General features: G+C 43.0%; 1 protein-coding gene across 4 annotated transcripts in view; it reads left to right on the forward strand.

The window, feature by feature from the left end:
* Positions 1-25,332, forward strand: part of LOC137376426 (chondroitin sulfate N-acetylgalactosaminyltransferase 1-like) — a 159,241-nt gene that overhangs the window by 33,631 nt on the left and 100,278 nt on the right. For 3 of the 4 annotated variants that reach the window (XM_068044975.1, XM_068045002.1, XM_068044992.1), the window contains one exon: positions 18,195-18,970. In XM_068044975.1, coding sequence (XP_067901076.1) covers positions 18,328-18,970 — 643 coding nt within the window. In that variant the 5' untranslated portion in view covers positions 18,195-18,327. Of the gene's footprint in view, positions 1-11,916; positions 12,018-18,194; positions 18,971-25,332 lie in introns of all 4 variants that reach the window. The other variant, XM_068044984.1, reaches the window with a different exon arrangement.

The raw sequence follows: 25,332 nt of genomic DNA on the forward strand, positions 1-25,332 counted from the left end.
TTTCCTTCCCTAAGGGACATTAGTGAACTAGATGTGTTTTTATGGCAATCAATGATAGTTTCATGGCACCTTTACTGAGACTAGCTTTCAGTTTGAGATTTTTAAAATTAATTAGTTCAATTTAAATTGTTGTGGCGCTGGGATTTGAACCTCTGTCCTCAGGCCATTAGCCTGGGCTTCTGGATTACTAGTTCAGTTACCACTACACCAGTGTCTCCCCAAGATACATTTGCCAGAAGCAGTGAATTGAATGTCAGTGAGCTGATATTGTGCCATGGCTACGATGGTAGCACAGTCCCATGTAGCAGGCTGAGCACCGCTCCAGTCTGCCCTCTGAGGGAGCTGGTAGGAGGGTGGCATTGTGGTGCCAAGCAGTAGATGGAAGGAGCAGGGGCATCAAACATGGGTACAGAGCATGGTATTGCTGGAGTTTTAACAAGGCGTTCCGTCACAAGTTGAGATCCGAATGTAGAGTTCAGTTATGCTAAATAGAATAAGATAATCGTAGAAAGGAGCCATAATATTGTTCTGCTTTGTTGCAGCGATAGAAACACTGAGAGTGTGTTTGAGTGTTGTGACTGGAAAATAATCACGCTTCCCTCAATCTACAGGGCTCTGATGTCTTTGCAAAGAGGTTTGGAGACTTAATTGGATCATGGCGAAATACAAAAATAGGTGATCCATATTTATTTTGATGTTTTAGAGTCTAAATTTGTCTCAAGTGGTGGTACAAAATGGGCAATATCGCATTGGTCGTCGGTTACGCAACAACTGATATTCTATTCCATGGACTGCAATACCACATAATGTCTGACTGAAGTCACACATAGATGAGAAAAGAAAAGAGTGGCAGGTTCCTTTCTCTGAAGTACCTTGTTGAATTGGATGTTTTGATGATGCTTTCAAAGGCCTTTTTCTCAGTATTAGCTGCCAAATTACTAGAATTATTAGAACTCAGTTTCAGAACTTGCCATGGTGGGATTTGAGCTCTCGACCTCTGCATTGCTAATATAATAATGTAAACCCCCAGCTTACTGTACTGCAGATTGGAAAGGGATCGTGGGTGGGAGGGAGGGTCGTTGGGGGGTGGGTGCATGGGCACCTAGGTCTCTTACACGGACTTCTGACTTATAGAAAGGAGGGAAGAGAGATTATTCCTCTTCCACAAAAATCATGTTTTCTTTCCTGGAAAAGAAAATCCAGCCATTTTCAAGAGATATCTCACAATGTGTTTTCTTTGTGTAGCATCTACAGGCCTTTTTTATTTGTTCTTGGGATGTGGGCATTGCTGGCAAGGCCAGTATTTATTGCACATTCCTAATTGTCCTTGAGATGGTAGTGGTGAGCCACCTTCTTGAACCACTGCAGTCCATGTAGTGTAGGTACACCCACAGTGCTGATAGGGTGGGAGTTCCATGATTTTGACCCAGCGACTATGAAGGAATGGCGATATAGTTCCGAGTCAGGATAGTGTGTGACTTCGAGGGGAGCTTGCAGGTGGTGGTTTTCCAATGTATCTGTTGCCCTTGTCCTTCTAGGTGGTAGAAGTTGTGGGTTTGGAAGGTGCTGTCAAAAGAATCTTATGGAGTTGCTGCTGTGCATCTTGTAAATGGTATGTACTGCTGCCACTGTGCTGCGCTGGTGGAACAGGTGAATGCTAAATGTGGTGGATGGGGTGCTGATCAAGTGGGCTGCTTAGTCTTGGATGGTGTCGACCTTCTTGAGTGTTATTGGAGCTGCACCCATCCAGGCAAGTGGAGAGTATTCCATCACACTCCTCACTTGTGCCTTTTAGATGGTGGACAGGCTTTGGTGCGTCAAAGTTACTTGCCACAGAATTCCCAGCTTCTGACCTGCTCTTGTAGCCTCAGTATTTATATGGTTGGTTCAGTGAACTTTCTGATCAATGGTAACCCCAGGATGTTGATCATGGGGGATGGTAATACCATTGAATGTCGAAGGAAGAAGGTCAGATTCTGTCTTGTTGGAGATGGTTATCGCCTGGCATTTGTGTGGTGTGAATGTTACTTGCTGCTTATCATCCCAAGCCTGAGTGTTGTCCATGTTTTGCTGCATGTGGGCATGGACTGCTTCATTATCTGAGGAGTTGCGAATGGTACTGAACACTTGCGATCATCAGCGAACATCATAAGAAATGCATAGAAGTTACAACATAGAAACATGCCATTTGGTCTGACCACTCTGTGCTGTCATTTACCCTCCACGCAAGCAAATAATTATAATTATATTTACCCACCCTGTTTCCATATCCCTTCGGCTCTGTCATTTGTCATCCACCTATCCAATCTTATATTGAATGTTGATATAGTTAGTGCCTCAATCACTAACCACAAACACATCTCTGTGTAAAATTTCTCCTGTCCTCTGTTCTAAATCTCTTACATTTAATCTGGTATCGATGGCCTTTAATTTTAGATTCCTCAACTAGGGGAAACAGTCTGCTTCTATCTACCCTATTTCATCCTTTCAGAAAATTTAAACACTTCTGTTATATCACCCTATAGTCTATGTTGTTCTAATTTAACAATTTTTCCAAGACTTGCTTCGTACTTGTTTTTCCTCATACCAGGCATCATCCTCATGAATCTGCATAGTACCCTCACGAGAACCTCAATTCCCTTCCCAAAAGCATGGAACCCAAGTCTGCACATAGCACTCTGAGATCTTATTAATATTTAATAGAAATTCATCATTACTGCTTGGCTTTGTAATCTCTACGTCTTGTGATAAACCTTAGAATTCCATTAGGCTTTTTTATGGCCAAGTCAATCTGAGGTGCTATCCTCCATTGGAGGACTTCTGATGTGAAGTAATAACTTATTCGTAGCTGTCACACAAGAGACCTTAGCGCCTTCAGAATAAAATGTATTGAGGTCCTTGTTCACCCCCGAGATTATTGAAGCAGTGTTTGTGCGAGGATATTGTAGTACACAGTGGTTTAAAGCAGTGATTGCTTTCTTGCTTTTAATCCTGACTTGGAACGTGCTGGTATTGTTGATAGAATGGAAGTGAAGTTTTGAATATTGGAATGGCTCGGTGGGGAGAGCAGAAAAACTCATTTGCAAAGCATTTTGTTCCAAGGTAGTAAATCGTTCTGGTGGGCGAAGAAAAGATGATTTTGTGATGTTAAGGTCTGACACCAAATAATTGGCATTGAATTTGAATTTTCAAAGCTCACTGCATTTATAAAAATGACACACCACAAGTTTAATATGTGATATATTTAAACTCTTGGTGGAACTGATTGTATAACACAGAAGGGTTAAAGTCATGATTAAAATATGCTGGAAATGTACAACATCTGGGAAGGAAAAAGACAGTTAATGTTTCAGACTGAAACCCTTTGTCAGAAATGATAAAGTCATGAGTGAGTTATGTCTAGCCCAAGCCACGATTGATATGAAGCATCTGCCATTCCATGAGCTGTCTGGTGTGTGGGATTTTTTTTCATCGTCAGTAGTTTTCTGTTTCTGAGCAGCAGTTGATCCACTGGTGCTCGAAGACGAGGGGAAGTCGTTCCTGACCATTCGTTGGTCAATTCTCGCGCTTATTTTGACCATTCTTCTTTTCAGTTTTGTTCAGAAGTCTGGATTCAGTGTTCGATCTAGATTTCAATGCCCAGACTGGATTCTGGTTAAAAGACCAACCTGGTGAATGACCACAATTTTATATCATTTATTTTGTGTTAAACTGGAGCAGAAAATCTTTTCTGCAGCACCTCAACTGCCAATGAAACTAATCATTATGAGCAGAAACAGTCTACTTTAGAATCAGCTGAATTCAATATTTCTGCACATGTGGAATTTGAAAATAATGCAATGTTCTAAACACTGTGACGGTCTGAGCTCTTCTCATTGTTGAAGGTGTCAATGTTCTAAGTAGCTGCTATCATTGTTCTTGCTGAGGAGAAGCATGATGTTTAGCCTGTCTATGGGTGGGGTATTAGGAAGACATGGAGGCACATAAGTTTATCCACACTTTCAGGTGGAAAGGTGTGCAGGCCAAGAGCGAATAGCTTGCCTCATCTGGAGAGCAGGGTGTGAGGAGGTGTAGCCTCAATAGTGTGAGTATCAGGGAGATTGATGACTTGTCTTGCTGTGGTTCTGCATATTTTCTTGCAGCTGAAAAGACCATTATGATCAGAATAAGCTCTCTATACTCTTCATTTTCACTCTGATTCATTTGACTGGCAGACAGTTGCCCCATTGATGCACTAGTATTTTTTTGAAAGACCCAATCCCCATTTTGGGCTGAATTTGGTTCAGCTCCTGACATCGGGCTCTGTGGTGGGGCCGGAAGATCGCAGCAGCCCGCCACGGAGCCCGACGCCGGGATTGTTGGGCCCGATCTTCCTGGCGGAGGCGAGGCTCTATGGTGGTCCCCCACCCTCCCTGCCATTTGGCGATGGGACCCAACTTTAAATATTTAAATAAACTCTATACATACATTTAAATCCAATTCCCTGCGATCTTACCTTTGGTTCCAGATCTTCAGTGCGATGGGCGGCATTCGCGCCCCGTCCAGGGTAAGCTGGCGCCACCGAGGTGGGGAAGGGTGGATCAGACCATTTTTAGTGTAGTGTTGGGGGAGGGATGTGGTCAATGCTGCATTTTGTGTGTGGGGGGTGTGGAGGAAAGAGGTGACCTCTGCACTTTGTTCAGTTGTGGGGAGAAGGGGTCAAGTCTGCAATTTCAGTGTATCGGGGTGAAGGGGGACAGGCCAAACTTTTATGAGCATATTTGGGTGGGGGGTGGGGGGGGGGTACGGAACAGGGTCAACTGTCATCTGTCAACGCAGGCCTGGCAGCCCTTTAAAAACGGTACCAGCGCCTGCGCTGAAGCAGGTGATGCCGTTGACGGCTTTGCTGATGCCACCACCACCATGTGATTGTGGGGGAGCGGTCACTGTGCATATTATAATGAGCTGCCACGCGGCGGCATGGTGGCACATGATTCACACATGCAGGCCGCCATTTTTTTCGCCTGCCCCCGCTCCTAGCGGCGGGTAACTATAATCCAGCCTTTTGTGTGATCTGCAGAGGGGATTTTCCCATTATGCAATCCTCAACTGGTTGTAACAATTCCTCTATGGCTTGATCGTTGAGATAGGTGCAGTCACTGATATGGTGGCCATTGCAATCTAATACCTTTACGCAGAAGCATTCAGTGGTGTTTAGGATGTTAGGTTCTGATGAGCAGGAGCTTGGCTCAGTTAATAACAAATCAGAAGGATGTGGGTTCAAGTCCCATTCCAGACACTTGAGCACATAATCTAGGCCAACACTTCTGTGCAATACTGAAGGATACTGCATTGTCACAGGTGCTGCCTTTTTGGATGACCAAAGTCCGCCAAGATAAAAGGAGAATGTGGATTATGTCCACATTAAATTGCAGTTCTATCGGTCTATTTCAATGGACTTAAAAGATCTCGTGGAACTATTTGAAGAGGAGGCAGTTTTTCCAGTGTGCTAGGTAATATTTGTCCTTCACCTAATGTTAACAAAAGCACTGTATATATCTCCCTTACTGTTTGTAGGAGTTTGATGTTTACACTATGCTCGTTGTGATGCCATACATCAAAAAGGAAAAAAAAGACTTGCATTTATATAGCGCTTTTCATGACTACCAGATATCTGAAAGTACTTTACAGCCAATGAAGTACTTTTGAAGTGTAATTTTTGTGATGCAGGAAACATGGCAGCCAATATTTACACAGCAAGCTCCCACAAACTGCAAGGTGATAATGACCAGATAATCTGTTTCTGGGATGATTGAGGGATAAATATTGGCCAGGACAGGGGATAACTCCCCGGTTCTTCTTCAAAATAGTGCTATGGGATCTTTTATGTCCAATGACTGCACTTTAAAAGTCATTCATTAGACTTCTTGAGGTACATGCAACGAGTTACAACTACAAGTTATTTTCTTTAGTGGATATGACAGACATACCAGCTACATCAGTGTCGAGAAAAGATATAGCTGAGGCGGCAGTTTGTGCAGCTGCTCAATCTTATCATTCTAATAGACATGCACACTTACACCCAGTAAACAATAGTTACGATTACATTTTTGTATTACACTCTAGCTATCGTAATCTGTTCATTGCAAATGTTATGAATCTGTGTTCTTATTGGAGAAAAGGAAGATGATAACATTTCTGAATCTGTCTCAGTAAGTGCCCCTAGCTCAACCAGACCGTGCAGAGTTCCTGAAAGGAACAATTGTAGAAATCCACCTCTTTTTACATCCACTTAATAATATCAGCTTTAATTTTGCAACCTCTTAATGCCTTTCCAACAGTGGAGCTTCTGCATACACTCCAACCAGACTTGTTTAGTTGTGCAAACTGTATTTGATCTGCAAGTGGCTGCTATGAATCGCTTCTGCAACTGGGAGTTGCGGCTTGTTATTGTTCATTAATGGCTCACCTTGGCTGTGACCTCGTCAACTAACAGGCATTTCTCTGTGTAAAATAAAATAGCAGGTCTGTCAACACTGAAAGAGAAAAATGTACATGAACATTTTATTATGTTGGTTTGAAAGAGCTCATGTGCATATCCAGTATTTTATGTCAGAATTGCAGTATTCATAGATTTTTTTTGTTTGTTTCTCCTCCTGTGTACCTGGGTCTTCAGCCAGATATCAATATTTTAAACACCGCTTTTTGTGTAGAAAATCCACATTTGGGATTACCAGCCATCAATTTCTCCTGCGCATTGTGGGTATCATGGACAGGGAAATGGAGAAGTGGAATGCCTCCCTTGGAATCTCCAACTGGGTCATCTTTGAAGACAAACGAGCCATGCTTGCCTGGTTAACAGCAGCTAATGCAAAAGCAAAGTACTGCGAATGCTGGAAATATGAATAAAATCAGAAAATGCTGGAAATACTTGGCAGGTCTGGCAGCATCTGTGGAGAGAGAAACAGAGTTAATGTTTCAGGTCGATGACCTTTCATCAGAACTGGGAAAAGTTAGAAATGTAATCGGTTTTGAGCAATTGGAAGGGGGGAGGGTGGGAAGAAGAACAAAAGGGAAGGTCTGTGATCGGGTAGAGGATGGGGAAGATTAAATGACAAAAGATTTCAAGCAGCAAAGCCAAAGGGAGTGGTAATGGGACAGGTAAAGAAACAAAAGATGTATCTAGCGGAGGTGTGAATGGCAGGATAGCAGCCGTCTGAACACAAAGCAAAGGAATTAAGAAAGAAACAAGAGAAAAAAACTAAACCAGCAAAAAAACACAGAACAAAATAGCAGCAGACATTATGATCTAAAATTGTTGAACTCAATGTTGAGTCCAGAAGATTGTAAAGTGGGCAATATTACTTGTTCCTTTGATATGTGAACTATTGTAAGATTCACAGGATTACAAGTAATATCCAAAGAGTGTGTGGGGTTTTATTACAACTTAAACTAGAACAGATATACACAGTTATTGCAGGGGCCGCATTTACATACATTTTACTCTATCGGGCTATACCCACACTGGTCATGTGTGATGCAACATCACTTCCTCTCATGACCTTCACTTACAGCTTCTTAAGATGTGGAGTGGTGATGGTGGGGGGGGGGTGGTCTGGTCAGTTAGTTGCGGGAGCTCGGTTAGCTTAGATAGCTAAAGTGTAATACAAAAAGACGCCAACAGCGCGTATTCAGTCTCCATACCAGCTGTGGTAGTTTATGGAGGACTGCCTCCTTGCCTTGCCCCACATTTGCGGAGTGGTGGCCCTTAAGCTATACATTACCAGCTGTCTCTCTAATGGAGAGAGATGCCTTTGGGACTATGGCTGAAACAACGACAAAGTGCCCAGTCAAAAGATGAGGTGCTGTACCTTAAGCTTCATTGGAAAACTGCAGCAGACCAAGGACAGAAACAGCAGAGTGGGAGCAGTGTAGAGAATTAAAATGATGGCAGCAGGAAGCTCAGGGTCATTCTTGCAGCCTGAATGGAGGTGTTCCACCAAGCGGTCACCCTGTCTGCGTTTGATCTCCCTAATGTAGAGGAGACCACATGTGAGCAACAAATACAATATACTGAATTGAAAGCAGTACAACTACACTGTTTCATTTGGAAGGAGTGTTTGGGGTCTTGACTGGTGAGGAGGTAAAAGGGCAGGTGTTGGGTATTGCATCTCCTCTGCTTGCGTGGAAATGTAACCTTTTGTCATTTAATCTCTCCTGCCCTCCACCCTATCACAAACTTTCCATTTTGTTCTTCTTTGCGCCCTTCTGCCTTTCACTTGCTCAAAACCTATTACATTTCTAACTTTTCTCAGTTCTGATGAAAGGTCATAGACCTGAAACATGAACTCAGTTTGTCTCTTCTCAGGTGCAGCCAGACCTATTGAGTATTTCCAGCATTTTCTATTTTTATAACAGCAGCTAATGTTTCCGCTTCTGATGGCACATCTTTTGTCCTTTATGGCAAAAAACATTTTATGTAACAGTTATTTTAATGTCACATTTGATGGTCTGGCTGACAGCAGAAGACAGTTCCTCACTCTTAAATCTGCACATCTTCCTTGCCTGCGAAATGGAAGATTATACCTAACAGCTGGCAGTGTATTAATTTAAAGAATGCTAAGAAACAAAATCACCATAAAATGCGACTTGAAGCGATAGTTGTCCAGAGCAAAATATAACTTGGCTGGAGGCCTCACTCACTCTTTGCAGGGTAGAGTGGAAGTGGAAGAAATGAGCTCGCAATAAAGCGTGCACCTCATTTCATAGTAAAACCTTTTTTTCCTTAATTTTAGAACTGACTCAAAGCCACGTGGCCTTGCTTGCATTTCTTTCAGGATTTGATCCCAGTCCCTTCTCAGTGAATTTTTCTGGCGTGTTTTGCTGCTGCAGATAAAATGTCTGGCGCTAAGACACCCTTGTGAATCGAAGAAACCGTGAAAACCAGTGTAGCATTTAAAAGTATCAGCTCAGACATTTACCCACAGTAAAGGAGCCCTTTTTTAATGGGGAGGCTGGCAATGTCTCCAATTTATCAAGTGGGAGTTATTGTACTGAGGCATGGACTAACAAGGCCTGGGTTTGGTGCCTCAATTCCCCATACATTGGGAATGTGTTTCTTTAGGCTGGCCCCCTGCACACAATGATGGCTCAGTGCTCACTGACTCTACAAGAGGCTTTGCAGAGACTCATTTCTTGCTGTCTCCTGTGTATGATGCAAGGGGATTTTAAAGGAGGATGTGAGTTGGAACTCTAAGTTAGAGTGACGGTATAAGTATGAATCAAAGCTTTATTAGGTTATTTGATTCACCTCCATTGAAAATCTTACAATAAAAGCTGTATATTTTGATTGCATTACTTTTTTGAAAAAAAACAGATGTCATTAAACAAATTGCAAAGTTTGATATTGTGTGGAGCTTTTAGAAAGTATCTGTTTTGCCTCATTTCTAGGGTGGCTCTGAGAGCTGATCAATGGGATTCAGTTTCACCATTATCTTGGACTTTGGTCAAGTAATGATGTTTAAAACGTTCATGGGCAGATATAATCTGTGGCTTAGAAAGAAGTCTTGTCATGTTATAGACGGCAATTCCCACATTTTCAGTTTTCTTTGGCAACAGTATAAGTAATTCTAGATTTATGGTTCTCCAGGAAATGTAAAACGTCATTCAAGTCTTGTTCTCGGTAACTACATCAGTACATATTTACGATAATGCTCCTAAACTTCCCACCCAACACCCCCCTCCTTTTCCCTTAATAATCTCTTTCCACCACACACCATTTCCAGCCAAGAAAACACACATACCCAGAACTTAAGCCAGTCTTATTTTATGACTAGGCATCAGAAGATATATTATACCAGCCTGAGTGAATCACCCATTTTCCTTCTGTTCCTCTGGGGAAGCACATGCCTTCCAAATCCATTGTTTTCACATGACGTGAATGAGATCTTGAGCTTGACGTGGAGAATTGTAGGTGTGGCCCCACATTCTGCGAACCTGTAGCACAGCACATTGGCGTTCCTGTATGCTGTATCACCATACCACTGTTCTTCATTGCTCTCTCCTTTCCAATCTAAGATTTCTCTGCCCTGTATAGAGCTATCAAATCCTGGCAACTTAAAACAATTCAGTCATCTAGTGGCTATAGAGGTTATGTTATTACTGCAAATAATGTTTGAGATAGACAGTATTATAGCTAAATTTTTCACAGTCTTTGGGATGTGTGGACCTTACACTTTTAGAAATGATTGTTGCTCTTTGTTCTAATCTTTATTGTTTGCCCAGATAGATTACCATATGAGGTCTTGATGGAAATATTGCCAACTGAGAGCTGATGTCAAAAAGTTGTTGAGTGGCTGTCAGCAGTCTAGGAAGATCCAGGGTGGTGGTGACATATGAAATAAATAATTGGTACCTTCTTTTTGCTTTTCATCCCATATTCAGATTTTCACTGGGACAGACTCGGACATGGCTGACATTGTAATGTCAGAGCTTCAATTTGAAGTATTAGTTGTGACAATGTTGACCAAGCTGACAGTGATTTTGATCCTTAGTACAAGACCAAAAGATTTTACATATAACACTTTTAACATAAAATGTTCCATTGTTCTTCACAGAGCCATTATAAAATAAAATATGACACCAAGCCACACAAGGAGATATTGGCTGCAATTTTACGCCCCCCAAATGAATGGGATGGTGGCGGCCAGACTGCAGAAGCCTCAAATAGCGGACCTGGTAAAACCAGGCAGCCTTCTTGCGGACTGGTGGAGGGGCCCTCTTGATCAGGCACTCTGTGCCCCATGGAGGGCCGCCCTCAAAGCACCAACCACCCCCACCGCACAACACTCCCCTGTCCCCTTAACCGACAATCAGTCGGGCCCCGGCGAGGCCCCAAAAACTGACCTCCTTTCCTCTTCCTCCTGAAGCTGGATGTAGTCCCAGCAGTGTCCACTGCTCCCAGTGGTGCTACTGGGACTAAGAGCTGCTGGTCCGCTGATTGGCCAGCTCAAGGAGGTGGAAGTCCCGCCCAAGACAAATTAAAGGCCTGGGGAGCGAAAAATCCCGGTTTGGCTCCCCAGGCCCAATGGAGGCGGGCTCGCCACCGACCTTTCGGCTGGTGGACTGGACCTTCCACCCAATGAAAAATTCCGGCCACTAGGTTAAATGAGCAAATGCTTGGTCAGAGGAGGGTTTTAAGGAGTGTGTCTCAAAGCAGGAAAATGAGGTACAGAGGTGGAGAGGAATTGGGAAGGTATTCTAAAGCTTAGATCATAGGTAACTGAAGACATGGCTGCCAATGGTGAAGTGATTAAAATTGGGAATGCTCAAGAGGCCAGAATTAGATGAGCTCAGATATCTCGGAGGGTTGTGGGGCTGGAGGATATTACAGAGATAGGGGTGAGTCCACGGAGGGATTTGAAAACAAGGATGAGAATTTTAAAATCAAGATGTTGTTGACTGGATGTCAACGTAGGTCAGCCAGCACATAAGTTATAGGTGAACGGGACTTGGAATGAGTTAGGACATGTGCAGCAGAATTTCAGATGACCTTAAGTTTACAGAGGATAATATATAGGAGACCAGCCAGGAGATACTTAGCAGGAAAAATGGCCCACCTCCATACATTGCATGAAATCTGATCTGTGCCAAGTGATGTGATATGATTGTACTTTCCTGACGCAAAGGTTATGTTTTGCATTAAGATATAATTAAATGATGCTACTGACCGTGTGAATGAGATGATGTCTAGGAGCTCCATAAAAGGAGTTCCTTGTGGACATCTGCTAGCCCTACATGCAAGTGAATTCTTGCCATTCCTGGTGGTTTACCCCAATAAACCATCGTTCTGTGTCATATCTTCTATTCATACAAGAAAAGTAAAAAACTTGCATTTATATAGCATTGTTCACAACCTCTTTTTTTTTATTCATTCAGGGATGCGGGGGCCGCTGGCTAGGCCAGCATTTATTGCCCATCCCTAATTGCCCTTGAGAAGGCGGTGAGCTGCCTTCTTGAACCGTTGCAGTCCATTTGGGGTAGGTATACCCACTGTGCTGTTAGGAAGGGAGTTCCAGGATCTGAGCATCCTAAAGCAGTTCACAGACCATGAAGCATTTTTGAAGTGTAGTCACTGTTGTAATGTAGGGAGACATGGGAGTCAATTTGTGCATAGCAAGCTCCCACAAACAGCAATGAGATAAACAACAGATAATCTATTTTGTGATGTTGGCTTAATTATTGGCCACGACACCAGGGAGGAATCTTCGCTGTTCTCAAAATAGTGCAGTGGGATCTGATATGTTCAACTGAGAGGGTAGATGAAGCCTTGGTTTAAAGTCTTATCTGAAAGACAGCACCTCAGACTGTGTGACACTCCTGCAGTATTGCATGTTCAAGTTTCTGGAGTGGGGCATGAACCCATGACCCTTTGACTCAGATGAGAGTGCTGCCACTGAACCATATCTAACAGATATTTCATGTTAACTATTTTTTTAAACTACTTTTGTCATGCATGTATTTATAGAGAAGTTTGTAAGCTGCTTCACTGATTCTGTGATGTTGTCATTTCTGTTCCTCATATTTAGTCTGGAATGAACTAGTTAATGGAAATATTGTGGAGGGGTCATGTTTTTGGAATTACAATGGCGAGTGAGATATATGTTAGGAAGAAGAAAGGTTTCACTTGAAGCACTAAGTTCCATTTGTGACTTAATTAACGTACGGACCATCACCAATAACAATAACAACTTGCATTTATATAGCACCTTTAAAGTAGCAAAAAGCCCCAAGGCACTTAACAAGAGTGTTATCAATAAAAATCTGACATGATGCCACAGAAGGAGATAACAGGACAGATGGCCAAAAGCTTGGCTGAAGAGGTAGGTGTTAAGGAGCATCTTAAAGGAGGAGAGAGAGGTAAAAATGTAGAGAGGGGTAGAGGTTTAGGGAAGGTATTTCAGAGCTTAGGGCCGAGGTAGCTGAAAGCACTGCAGCCAAAGATGAAGCACTGGAAATTGGGGATGCTCAAGGCACCAGTGTTGGAGTAGCCCAGAGATCTCAAAGACTTGTGGATTATGTTTTGGATGAGCACAGGTTTGTGTAGGGTGGAGGATGGGAAGCAAGCGAGAAGAACATTGGAAGAGTCAAGTCTAGAGGAAACAAAGGCATGGATGAGGGTTTCAGCAACAGATGAGCTGAGGCATGGTTGGAGTTGGGCAGTGTTACAGAGGTGAAAGTAGGCAGTCTTGGTGATCGAGCGAATATGTGGTTGGAAACTCAACTCGGGGCCAAATCCAACACCGAGGTTGCAAACAGTCTGGCTCAGCTATAGACATGCCAGGGAAAGGGATCAAAATGGGTGATCGTGGAACAGAAGTTTGTGGAGGGGACCAAAGACAATGGCTTTGTTCTTCCCAATATTTAATTTGAGGAAATTTCTGCTCATCCAACACTGGATGTTGGACAAACAGTGTGTCAAATTAGAGACAGTGGAGGGGCCCAGAAAGCTGGTGATGAGATAGTGCTGAGTTTCATTGGCATACATATGGAACCTGGCATTGTGTTTTCGGATGATGTTGCAGAGGGGTAGCTCTGATGATAAATAGAAGGAAAGCACCCCAAGGATAGATCCTTGGAGGACCCCAGAAGTAATAGTGTGGGAGTGGGAAGCCATTGCAGGTGATTCTCTGACTACGATTGGACAGATAAGAATGGAACTGGTGAAGGGCAGTACCCCCCAGCTGGATGATGGAGGAGCAGTGTTGAGGGAAGACGGTACAGTCAAAGACTGCAGACAGGTTGAGAAGAATGAGGAGGGATAGTTTACCAAGGTTACATCACATAGGATGTCATTTATGACTTTGCGAAGGACCATTTCAGTACTGCGGCGAGGTGGAAACCTGATAGAAGGGAATCAAACATGGAATTGGGGCAAGATGGGCACAGATTTGGGAGATGATAACAAGGACTGGCGAGGAAGGTGAGGGAGGTGGTAGTTTGCAAGGGCAGAGGGGTTAAGGGTTTTTTTTTCAAGGAGGGAGCTGATGATGGCAGATTTGAAGGGGAGGGTACCATTAAAAACCTCAGTTAGCATGGGTGCCAGGAAGGGAAGTTGGCTGGTCAGCAGTTTGGTGGGAATTTTATTTAATTCTTTCATGGGATGTGGGTGTTGCTGGCAAGGCCAACATTTCTTGTCAATCATTAATTTCCCTTGACAGCTGAGTGGCTTGCTAGGCCATTAAGAGGGCAGTTAAGAGTCAACCATATTGTTGTGGGTCTGCAGTTGATGTCGGCCAGATCAGGTAAAGATGGCAGATTTCCTTCCCTAAAGGACATAGTGAAGCAGATGGGTTTTTATGACAATCGACGATAGTTTCATGGCACCATTACTGACTAGCTTTCAATTTGATATTTTTATTAATTAATTGTATTTATTAATTAATTGAATTTAAATTTAACCCGCTGCCATGTTGGGATTTGAACCCATGTCCTCAGGGCATTAGCATAGGCCTCGGGATTACTAGTTCAGTGACTATGCCGCCATCTCTCCCAGCTCAAGGAAGCAGGATCTGTGTCCCAGATACAAGAGGAGCTCAGAAAAGGCACGACGGGAGATGAGATGGAATCTAGAGAAAGATGTGAACACAGGGCTAGGGCAGTGGGAAATATTAGGGGATGTTTGTCTCAGTGGGCTGGGCCAGGGAGGGAAGTGACGGAGGCAGCTGAATGGATGGTCTTGATCTTCATGACAAAGAGGTCCATGAGCTCCTTGAACTTGTGATTGGAGGTGAGGAAGGAGGGAGCAGGGGAGTGTGGTTTAAGAAAATAGTTAGTGGTGGAAAGGAGAAGCCGGGGTCGGGTGAGGTGGGAGATTATCTTCGCATTCTGGATGATCTTTGAATAGTGAACAGTTTTAGCAAAGGAGAGCAGGACTCATTAGTACTTTATGTGGTCCAACCAGATCTGGGCAATGGATAGTTAAACCAATTTTCCGCCATAGACGTTCAAGTCTGTGTTCCTTGGACTTAAGGGAGCAGAGATGAGGGGTACACTAGGGGAATGACTAGGGTCAGAGAGAGTAATGACTTTATTGAGAAGTAGGCCATCAAATGTAGAGTGGAGGGTGTGGTTCAGCAGATTGGTAACTGCAGAAATGTCGAATGGAGGGCCAAAGGCTAGACAGTTGGGTTGCGAAAGTGCAATTGTAAATGAATTTGGAGAGAGTTTTTTCCAGGAGCAGATACAGAAGGAGGCAGGGTTGGAGGGGGAAGGGTGGGTTTGGGTGGAGTGATACAAGGAAGAGATCGGAGACGGTCCTACTTGTGGTGGTCAAGATGGGAGTAGTGAGCCTATTGAGATGGCAAGGTCAAGGTGTCGGCCTATGGGTAAGAGTGTTTAATTGGAGGGATAGATTTAGGGAGGAAATGGGGTCAGTGAACTCAGAGGACAGAAAGCAAGAGGAGTTGAGATAGAGGTTGAAATCAATGAGGTTGAGAAGTCGCCCAGTGTAGAGGATGAGGGAGGAAAGTGGCAATAATTTCTCCGAGCAGAGAGAGTGTGGTATACTGTAATTGCACAGTAGCAGTTCATGATGAGCAGTACAGCTCAAAAATTAATCACTGATACATCAGTATGATACATTTATAATATAAAGTTTACTCTTAGTTCAGATTTTATTTTATTTCAAACTATTGGTAAATGTAATCTTTTAAGCACTGTATTTACATTTTATAGTGTTATTTCTGCTGTTTATTTGAACTTATTGGCTAATGCAATATTCTTAGTGCAAAAACAAATGACAAATAAGTCAATTGCATCAAAAGCTTTCTGTTTAACGTGCAAGTATCAGACTTCCAGGAAATGTTGCACTTTTCGTAAATTTCGCACTTTCTGTAATGTGACACTTCAGGTGACGCTTTCCAGTTTAGCCTGTGCTCTGACACACGGCTAAATTTTACTAGCTCGCTGCCAATCTTTACTCTGCGGAGTCGCCGCAATATTATACGCGAGGGCTAATTTACATAGCTGGGGCGAGCAATCCATCCCCAGCAATGGTGTCCGGCACCACTGAACAGGCGCGGCGCCATTTTTAAAGGGTTTCCAACCCTTCAATGCAATTTACATATTTAAAGAAACCTGATTATAAAAAACTGAATAAAATTATCGCGACTCTCTTCCACTGCCCCTAATGACCTTTAAATTTATTACTTACCCTCTTCCCCCCCCACAAAAAAATCATACCTTGCCAACCTGACCTTCCCCCCCCACAGAGGTTAATGAACTATGAACTTTACCCCTTCCCACCACCCCCTAGACCAATCAAAAAGGTTTGACCCCACACCCACTCCTCCCACCCTGAAAACTTACCTCCTTCCCCCTCCCCACCAGTGTTCCGCTATACTTCACTGGTCGGAGATCGGACGGCGTGGGAGTGCCAGCCACTGACAGTAATATCAGAGCGGCACGGCCGATGTGACAAGGTAAGTAATTATTTGTTCACTTACAGTTATTAACATATTGAAATATTGGTCCCATCACTGAGCGGCGGGGGCGGGGGTGGGGGGCCACCATGAGGCCTCACTGCCGCCGGCAATATGGGGATGAGCCTTTCCGGCATTGAGGCCCGCGTCGGGCTGCTCCCGGAGGCATTTTCCACCACAATCCCTGACGTCGGTGGGGGAGGGGCGGTAAAATCTAGCCGACAGTGTGAAACTCCACGCGAGAGCTGCTGGTATGTTACAACAAATATCATGCCTGGTGTATATAATGAATAATTGCTTGTTTGTGTATGTTACATTACAAAGAATTCCTGAAGGACGGAAGGAAGGTAATGAAATGAAACAGTTACAGAACATCTCCAAGTGTAAAATGTGTGCATTTTTGCTAACTGTGGACATTCATGTAAGTGGCTGAGAAAATAACAGCTGCTGTTAATTTTGTTAATTGCTTCATGTAATTAAAATTCTGAATCATGGGACTGTCATTCTATTAATATATGCTGTTCTTTTTGATCATTTGCTTATTGCTGAATGTTTTGAGTACTTTTTAGCATTCTTTGAGGTTAGCATTTTCTTTTACTAGTCTCAAGTTTCTGGAGTTGAGAAAAGCTCCTGAGGTTGTTGAAATGAAAGCCCCATTGCACATCAACCAGTGCTTCAACTGTACCAGGTGCAATGAGAACTCAATGACAAACCTGTTTACTCTGGCCCAAATGTTGGATAATTTCATATTGCCAGAGCTGCTTGGAGAGTCAGCTCTTGTTGATGGGAGGTTAAGTTTAAAAAGAATTCCCAGACCAATAGGTCTCCTTAGAAATTTTAAAATTTGGATGTGCAAATATTTGGAGTTATACTGTAGCCGGTGTGAAGTTGGGAGCCTTCAGGATACTTCCTCCTGGTAGTGTTAAGGTGTCGAATGAGCGGTCTGACTTGGTAAGGAGAAAATAGTATAAAAGTTTGCAGAAGAAATTGCACTAATTGATAGTTTCTGCTGCCAACACTTCTCAACATGTCTGAAAGCTACAAAATCAGAATCCGAGCACAATGCCACCCACACGGAAGTCATTTCAGATCTGTCCATCTTAATCCACCACAGCTGTGGCCACATCTATTATCCAGAGAAACACGTTAGAAAGTTCAAACGAAGGAACGTACCTGGGATGAAGGCAGGCTTGTTGTACAACTGGGAAGCTTTATTTTGGTTACGGTACTCTTTCGAAATGATTCGCTACAGTATATTACAGTTTGAGCTCCATGTGACATCCAATGCAGATTCACCAGAATGATATCGGGGCTAAAAGGGTTAAATTATGAGGACAGGTTACATAGACCGAGTTTGTATTCCCTTGTGTTTAGAAGGTTGAGAGTTATCTGGTTGGGTGTTTCAAATGCTGAAGGGATTTGATAGGATAGATACAGAGAAATAATTTCCTCTGCTGGGGGAATGCAGAACTAGGGTTGGGAGGGGGGTGGGGGGGCGATGGTGGTGATTGGAGGCAGGGTGGATGAATTTGTAAATAAGTAAGGGAGGACTTTAAAATCAGTTTTGCTGGGCACTATGAGCCAGTGATTTAGTACTCATTAGACTTCTGGAATTAAATTCTGGTAGATATATGATATAGAAGCAATATACCACATTCATGTTTTGTATTATAACGAAGGAAATTTTTGAGTTGTGCAGCAGGTGCTGATTGCTTTTTGTGTTTGTCCTTCCAGTGCCCATCAGCAGACAACCGTAGTCTGAAATGAGAAGAATTACAAGGACTGAACCATTTGGTTCAGAGACTGATGGTGTTGCTGTCAAATCATTCTGGACTGATTAACTGGATTGGCACTCCAGAAAGACCAGATGTGGCTAAGAATGATGCGACGAGGAATGCCAACCTGGATTTGGCGGCTTGCTATGGTGTTGGTTCTCCTGTGCTGCATAGTTTCCTTGTTGTACATGTTGGCATGCACTCCGAAGGTGGAAGATGGCCAGCCCATATTGCCTAGGGTCAGCGGCCCAACTGGAAAGGATAACATTCAAGTGTTGCTTGAGGAGCGTGAGGAGCAACACCGTAATTACATCAACAGTTTAAAGAGACAAATTGCACAACTGAAGGAGGAACTGCAGGAGAGGAGCGAGCAACTGAAAGCTGTACAAGATCGTTATGGTGACTCACTGGGAGCTAATATTGACCGGAGCAGTCCAGAGAAAACTCAGGCAGGACTGCTCGAATTTCTACATTCTCAGATCGACAAAGCAGAGGTCCATTCTGCTGTCAAATTGCCAACGGAATATTCAGTGATACCGTTTGAGAGCTTCACTCTGCAGAAGGTGTACCAACTGGAAATGGGCCTAACACGGCACCCTGAGGAGAAACCAGTCCGAAAGGACAAGCGGGATGAGCTGGTGGAAGCTATTGAGGTTGCACTAGAAATTTTGAACACCCCTGAAGATGAAGGAGCAACAAATCATCGCATGCACGCAGCTGCTGACTTTGTTGAAGGTTGGTTTGTAATTTTTGAAATTCTACCAAACAGTTGACTTTCTCTTTAAGATGCAGTGTCCAGGGGAGTCTGAGGTATAATGGAATAGTGCATTGTCCTTCCAGCTGATGGACCTGGGTTGTAAACCCACCCAGCTGATAGGATCAAAGTCTCCTCTTTCTGTTGGTTTTCAGGATCCTTTGTGACATGTTTGGGTAGTCTTGACCTAATTCTTAATGGTTCATTGACCCACGGCATAAAACTGCTCATAATTTGGTAACAAACTCCATCATTAAAGAGGTCAATAATTTGGAAAATGAAGATGTCACTTTTGCAGTAATGGATAATCTTCTAAAGTTGAGACATTTTGGGCTAGAGTAGAAGGAGCTTTATTATGTTTTTGACTTGAGCGCGCTTGATGTTGAATAGTGGAAGTATCCCATTTCATAACGTAACTTATATAATGACCTGCTGAATATTTCCAGAATGTTCTGTTTTATTTCAGATTTCCAGCATCCATAATATTTTTCTGTTGTATTTGTGTTGTCATAAGTTGCCTCCTTAACACATTACAAAAACAGTAGCCATTTCTATTGAGTTTTGTACTGTATATAAGTGACATAGTTGCTTTCAATTACACTTCACCCATTATTCTTAGGATGCCACACTTTTTTAATATCTTGCTATGCTGCCCAACAGCATCACCACTGGTGAGAGTGTGTAATTACAGCATGACAAATTTACATAAGGAATTCTCATTATAAATGTGGACATAGGAATTTACAGTGCAAAATAAATAAAGGGCACGACCGACAGAATGTATGACTTAAAAAGGTGATTGAATTGCACTGGTCAAATTATTCTTAGCTCACTAACCCTGCTTCATCTGAAGGTTACACTTTATCTTGTCCATATGCAACATTAGAGACAGCACAGAAAAGATTCAGGAGAATGGTTCCAGGGGTGAGGAACTTCAGTTACGTGGATAGGTTGGAGAAGCTGGATCGGTTTTCCTTGGAGAAGAAAAGATTAAGAGGAGTTTTGATAGCGATGTTCAAAATCATGAGGGGTCCGGACAGAGTAGATAGGGAGAAACTGTTCCCATTGGCCAAAGGATCCAGAACCAGAGGACACCAATTTAAGGTGATTGGCAAAAGTAACAACAGTGACATGAGGAAAACTCTACTATGTAGCGAGTGGTTAGGATCTGGCATGTACTGCTTGAGAGTGTGGTGGAAGCAGATTCAATCGAGGCCTTCAAAACAGAACTGGATAATTATCTGAAGAAAAAAAATTTGCAGGGCTACAGGGAAAAGGCAGGAGAGTGGGACAAGGTGAGGTGCTCTTGCAGAGAGCTTACATGGACACAATGGGCCGAATGGCCTCCTTCTGTGCTGTAATCATTCTTTGATTCTATACGTGCCTGTTCTGACTTGAATCTTATCCACATTTTGTCTCTTACACTCATTGCACATAAATTCTGTCTCCTCACTGTCACATTCATCAAACAACAACAAACCCCAATTAAACAATTCGGGTATTTCTCAATCAAAAGTGGTGGAAAATGTGAATTAAAATTGCCAAACAAGCACATAAGGACAGATGAAATGAAACCAATTACAATCAGGAGTAAGCAAACACTACTCATAATACAACAGCAAGGAAGGAATCAGAGACTAATAAAATCACTCAAAATGTACTTTTTGAAAATATGTTCAACGGCCATGTTATTATCTCACTGGGCTTGGTGCCTTTGCCCTGGAAATAAGGTTTCTAAATGAATGAAGCTTTACAAATCTTGAACCTTATTAAAAATAAGGAGATGTAGCAGCTACAAAAAAGCGACACAGATAGCAGTTGGATTCTTCTATTTGTTTTAGGAGCTGGGCCTGTTTGAGAATACTCCCAAGTGGTGATATTTTCGTTTTGAAGTTTGTTTATTTTATTTAGCAAATGCAAATCCCCAAAGCCAAGCGATAGCCTCCTCATTTGCTGAGTTTAAGATGATTAGTCCGCCACTTAGTCTGTAGAGCATTGTTTGTGTCTCTCCACAAACGCATAAGGGCTTTGTACTGAGGCCCCAGTGGTGGACGTTGGCTGCACAAAGGTTCTGGCTTGTCCTGAACCTGGTTAGCCAGGACCACTCTCACCGGGGTAGTTCAAAGGCTGCCATTTGACAGATGGGGTTTGTCACAAGGAATGTGTTGGTGACTTCTTGTGTTTCCCATTCCTTGATCCAAAGGATGACTGCTGGTAGATCTTGCTCAGGAAGGTTACTCCATATGGGGGGCTGGGATGGAAGGCGGGTAGTCGGTGGATTGAACATGTCATTATTGTTTGCTAAGTGAGGTGCAGCACGGGTGGTTTCAACCAGCTTGTTGGTTTCGTCAGTCGGCGGACGTGTGGGGGAGTGATGTTTGCGAGTATATGAAGCCATGGGACAGTTGTTGAGGGGAGGACAATGGATCAACATTCATGCCACTGCCCCCCTCCGCCCCCAGTGTTCCCGGCCCCCAGTCAGTACCCAGGGACCCCTGGGAAAGCAAATGATCCTACCAGCAGACTGAATTCCAAGAGAAATTAAAGGACTCCGACAGAGGCCCCTTGCAGAATCCCAGTCTCCCGAGAACTACTAGTCCCAACATTGAGCAACTCTCAGGCTTATGGCAATAGGGCATGCTGTCCGAATCTTACAACTTAATGTTGAGGGCCTAATGGCTGTCAAGCGAAACCTTTTGAAGTAATTTGAATTCATTGTTCCTGCAGGCACTTAGTAATTTATTCCTTTACTTCAGTGGATAAATGAGCTGTAATTTTTATCTGCCAATTAGTGCATTTTAGAATGAGAAAAAACACAATACTAAAGCTATTCATGTTAACAGCACTTACTTAAAGGTTATTCCCAGTAAGAATTGCTCAGTTGCATTAGGCATTACACATTGATAACTCAAAGGTCAGTGCAAATCTTTTACAAAGTGAGTCTTACTGCCGTAATATATTTGCTGATGAGTCACACTCCAAATCAGAGTCCACCTTTGCCCGCTTGAGTGCATTTTCAATGTTGGAAATAGCGTCAAGATTGGTCAGAAGATAGATGGAGATTGAACACAAAGCCCTTCCCTTTACCTTGACTAATCAGAAGTGTTTTCAGGTTAGGATAATAAGTAAGATGGATTTATGTTCAACATTTCAGGTCCCATAAAATGCTGGGAAACAATATGTGCAAAAAGTTAGGAGAAGGATCAAAGTAATCAATGATAGAATTTCTGGAATGAGCATATAGAGTTCTAAGTAGGTAAGACGGTGCCATAGCACACGAGTAAAACTGAACTGGTGCAGCAACATCATCCCAAACCTCGAGAGGTTTTCCTGCTTTTATGTTTTCTGTATAATCTATCTATAGTTATCGCTGTATTCCATTTCATATGGCACATATGTTTTGTGAATGTAACCCTTACTTCCTGTAAGATGATTCTGTCACACCTGGTAACCCTTCTGTCACTCTTAATCAGTCAAATTTAGTACCAGCCCAACTTTATTCTAATCTAGGCAAATGTGTTGTCATACCTAATTGGGCCATTCACCCCATGTCAACAACTCCTAGCTCTCTTCTCACAACTCTCCCCCCAAGAGTTGCAGCAGACCTAGGAGAAATTAAAATAAGCCAAAAGAATGTAGCAGCTCCAAGCTAACTATAAATGTTGAAACTCCTTAAAATGATGGATTCTTATAATTAGGGTTAATTACACTTTGTATGTCCTGTACTCGATTCTTATAGCTGCGAATGCTGCATGTTTCAGCTTCATCTCTCTATGAACATATTAGTTTCCTAATGTCTCCCAACAACTTAATCGACCTGTCAATCAAACAAGGCCAGCTTAGAATTGTTACAGCACAGAAGGTGGCCATTTGGCCCATCATGCCTGTACCCAGCTCTTTGAAAGAACCATCCAAATATTTTGTCATTCCCCTGCTCTTTTCCCATACCTTGCAATTTATTTCCTTTACCAGTCCTGCAAGGCATTCATCACACCTTGATATCTAAGTGGACCTTCATTTTAAAAATGCAGAGGAATTGTACATTCTGGAATTGGAGAGAACACCTTCCTACATTCTAATCCTCAAGGTATAATGTGCTTTTCTTATACAAGCTCTCTGACCTACAGCAAGCAGCACAATGGGAGATTCACTAGTAATTGTATTAAATACATGTGCTTTTGCCACATTTCATTTGTCACATTTCCACTACCACACTTTGTGTACAAATTTTGTATTTTTCTATAGCACTTTTAGTTGATTGGCTGAAATGAAAATTTATTCCTGAGTAATGCAAATTATTTCTAGCTGATAGGTTGATCTACAACGTAGATATAAATGTAGGAAATTTGCTCTTTTTTAAGTTAAATATAACTTTGCTAACTCGCTGCAACAACTGTACTGCAGAATCAGGGCTGAGAGAAGCAAAGCCAGGAACCAGTCACATGGTGAAGAATGACCCCATGAGATATGATAGAATAAGAATGCTAAGTTAGAATAGATGTGGGTTTATGCAAACTTATTAATTGTGATACTTTATGATTGTAATTTGATCGTGTACACTGTGCGTAGCAAGGAGAGGGTAAGCCAAACAACTCACGCAAAAAACTTAAATTTTAATCCTGCCCATCCGATGGTAATGGTGGTGCAGCTCTGTTTAAATGGCAGTTGGGCACTTCCCTGTGCATTTCCGGCACACTTCTGTTTGCTGCCATTTTAAACGCACAGCTTTTGGGTTTGAGGAAGTGGCCCGCCACAGGCTAGTGGGGGACCTGATGCAGTTAGGACCAAGATGCGATTTGAACTGGGGATTGCACGGGTCGCGCACATTGCAGAAGCCACCAGTGAAGCAGGAGCAGAGTCAGGAGAGGCTGAGAAAGATTAATTATTTAATTTTTTTTTGTTTCGTTGTTGGCCAGGGGTGCTGTGTTAGTGGAGGGATTGGGCAGATTGCTTAATTAACTGGTCCTAAACAAAAGAGGCAACACGTACCTAAAAGGAAGGCGGAAGGTGTCAGTGATATCCTGGAAATTTCTGTCAAGTAACATTCGTGTCACGCAAATGCCAGGCAATCACCATCTCCAACGAAAGAGAATCTAACCATCTTCCCTTGACATTCAACGGCATTACCATCACTGAATCCTGGGAGTTAGCATTGACCAAAAACTGAACTGGACCAGCCATATGAATACTGTGGCTACAAGAACAGGTCAGAGGCTGGGCATTCTGAGGCGAGTAACTCACCTCCAAACTTCCCAAAGCCTGTCCACCATCTACAAGGCACAAGTCAGCAGTGTGATGGAATACTCTCCACTTGCCTGGATGAGGGCAGCTCCAATAACCCTCAAGAATTTCGACACCATCCAGGACAAAGCAGTCCACTTGATCGGGACCCCATCCACCACCTTAAACATTCAATCCCTCCACCACAGGCGCACAGTGGCAGCAGTGCGTACCATCTACAAGATGCATTACAGCAACTTGCCAAGCCTCCTTCAACAGCACCTTCCAAACCCGTGACCTGTACCACCTAGAAGGACAAGGGCAGTAGACACATGGGAACACCACCACCTGCAAGTTCCCCTCCGAGCCCACACCATCCTTTTGTGTCTGTATTGCCATTGCTTCACTGTTGCTGGGTCAAAAACCTGGAACTCCCTCCCTAAGAACACTGTGGGTATACCAACACCAGATGGACTGTTCAAGAAAGAAGCTCACTACCACCTTCTCAAGGGTAATTAGGGATGGGCAACAATTGCTGGTCTTGCCAACAACGCTCACATATCATGAAATAATTTTTAAAAAGCGCTTGCTTAAGGATGGCTCCAATGGCCATAGTTAATGGTTGGAGGAAGAATTGAAGAGAAATGGAAATGGTAAAAAAACAGTTTTCATAGCAAAAGGGAATCCGTGCCATTTCATGACGAGTACTACTGGTGGCGTCTGGGGAGGATGTTTTTGGACAAGATATCAATGTCTCCTGGTTACAAAAGCAGCAGTTTAGATCAAAAAGAAGGAGAAGGGAATCATTTTCTGGTCAAATATAGGGACCAGGGGCCTGCCTCCAGCCTTCTCCCAGCCTTCTTAAATTAGCCAACAGGAAGTTCATGAATTCTGCTCAGTAGCTCCCTCTGATGGTGCTGCTAACATCAACAAAAACTTGTATTTATATAGCGCCATTAATGTAATAAAACGCCCCATGGTGCTTTACAGAAGCGTTATCAAACAAAATTTGATACTGAACCACATAAGGTGATATTGGGGCAGAATTAAAAGCTTGGTCAAAGAAGCTAGTTTTGACCATCTTAAAGAAGGAGCGAGAGGGAGAGAGGCAGAGGGATTTACA

Source organism: Heterodontus francisci, chromosome 1 (assembly GCF_036365525.1).
Source record: "Heterodontus francisci isolate sHetFra1 chromosome 1, sHetFra1.hap1, whole genome shotgun sequence".
Taxonomy (NCBI): domain Eukaryota; kingdom Metazoa; phylum Chordata; class Chondrichthyes; order Heterodontiformes; family Heterodontidae; genus Heterodontus; species Heterodontus francisci.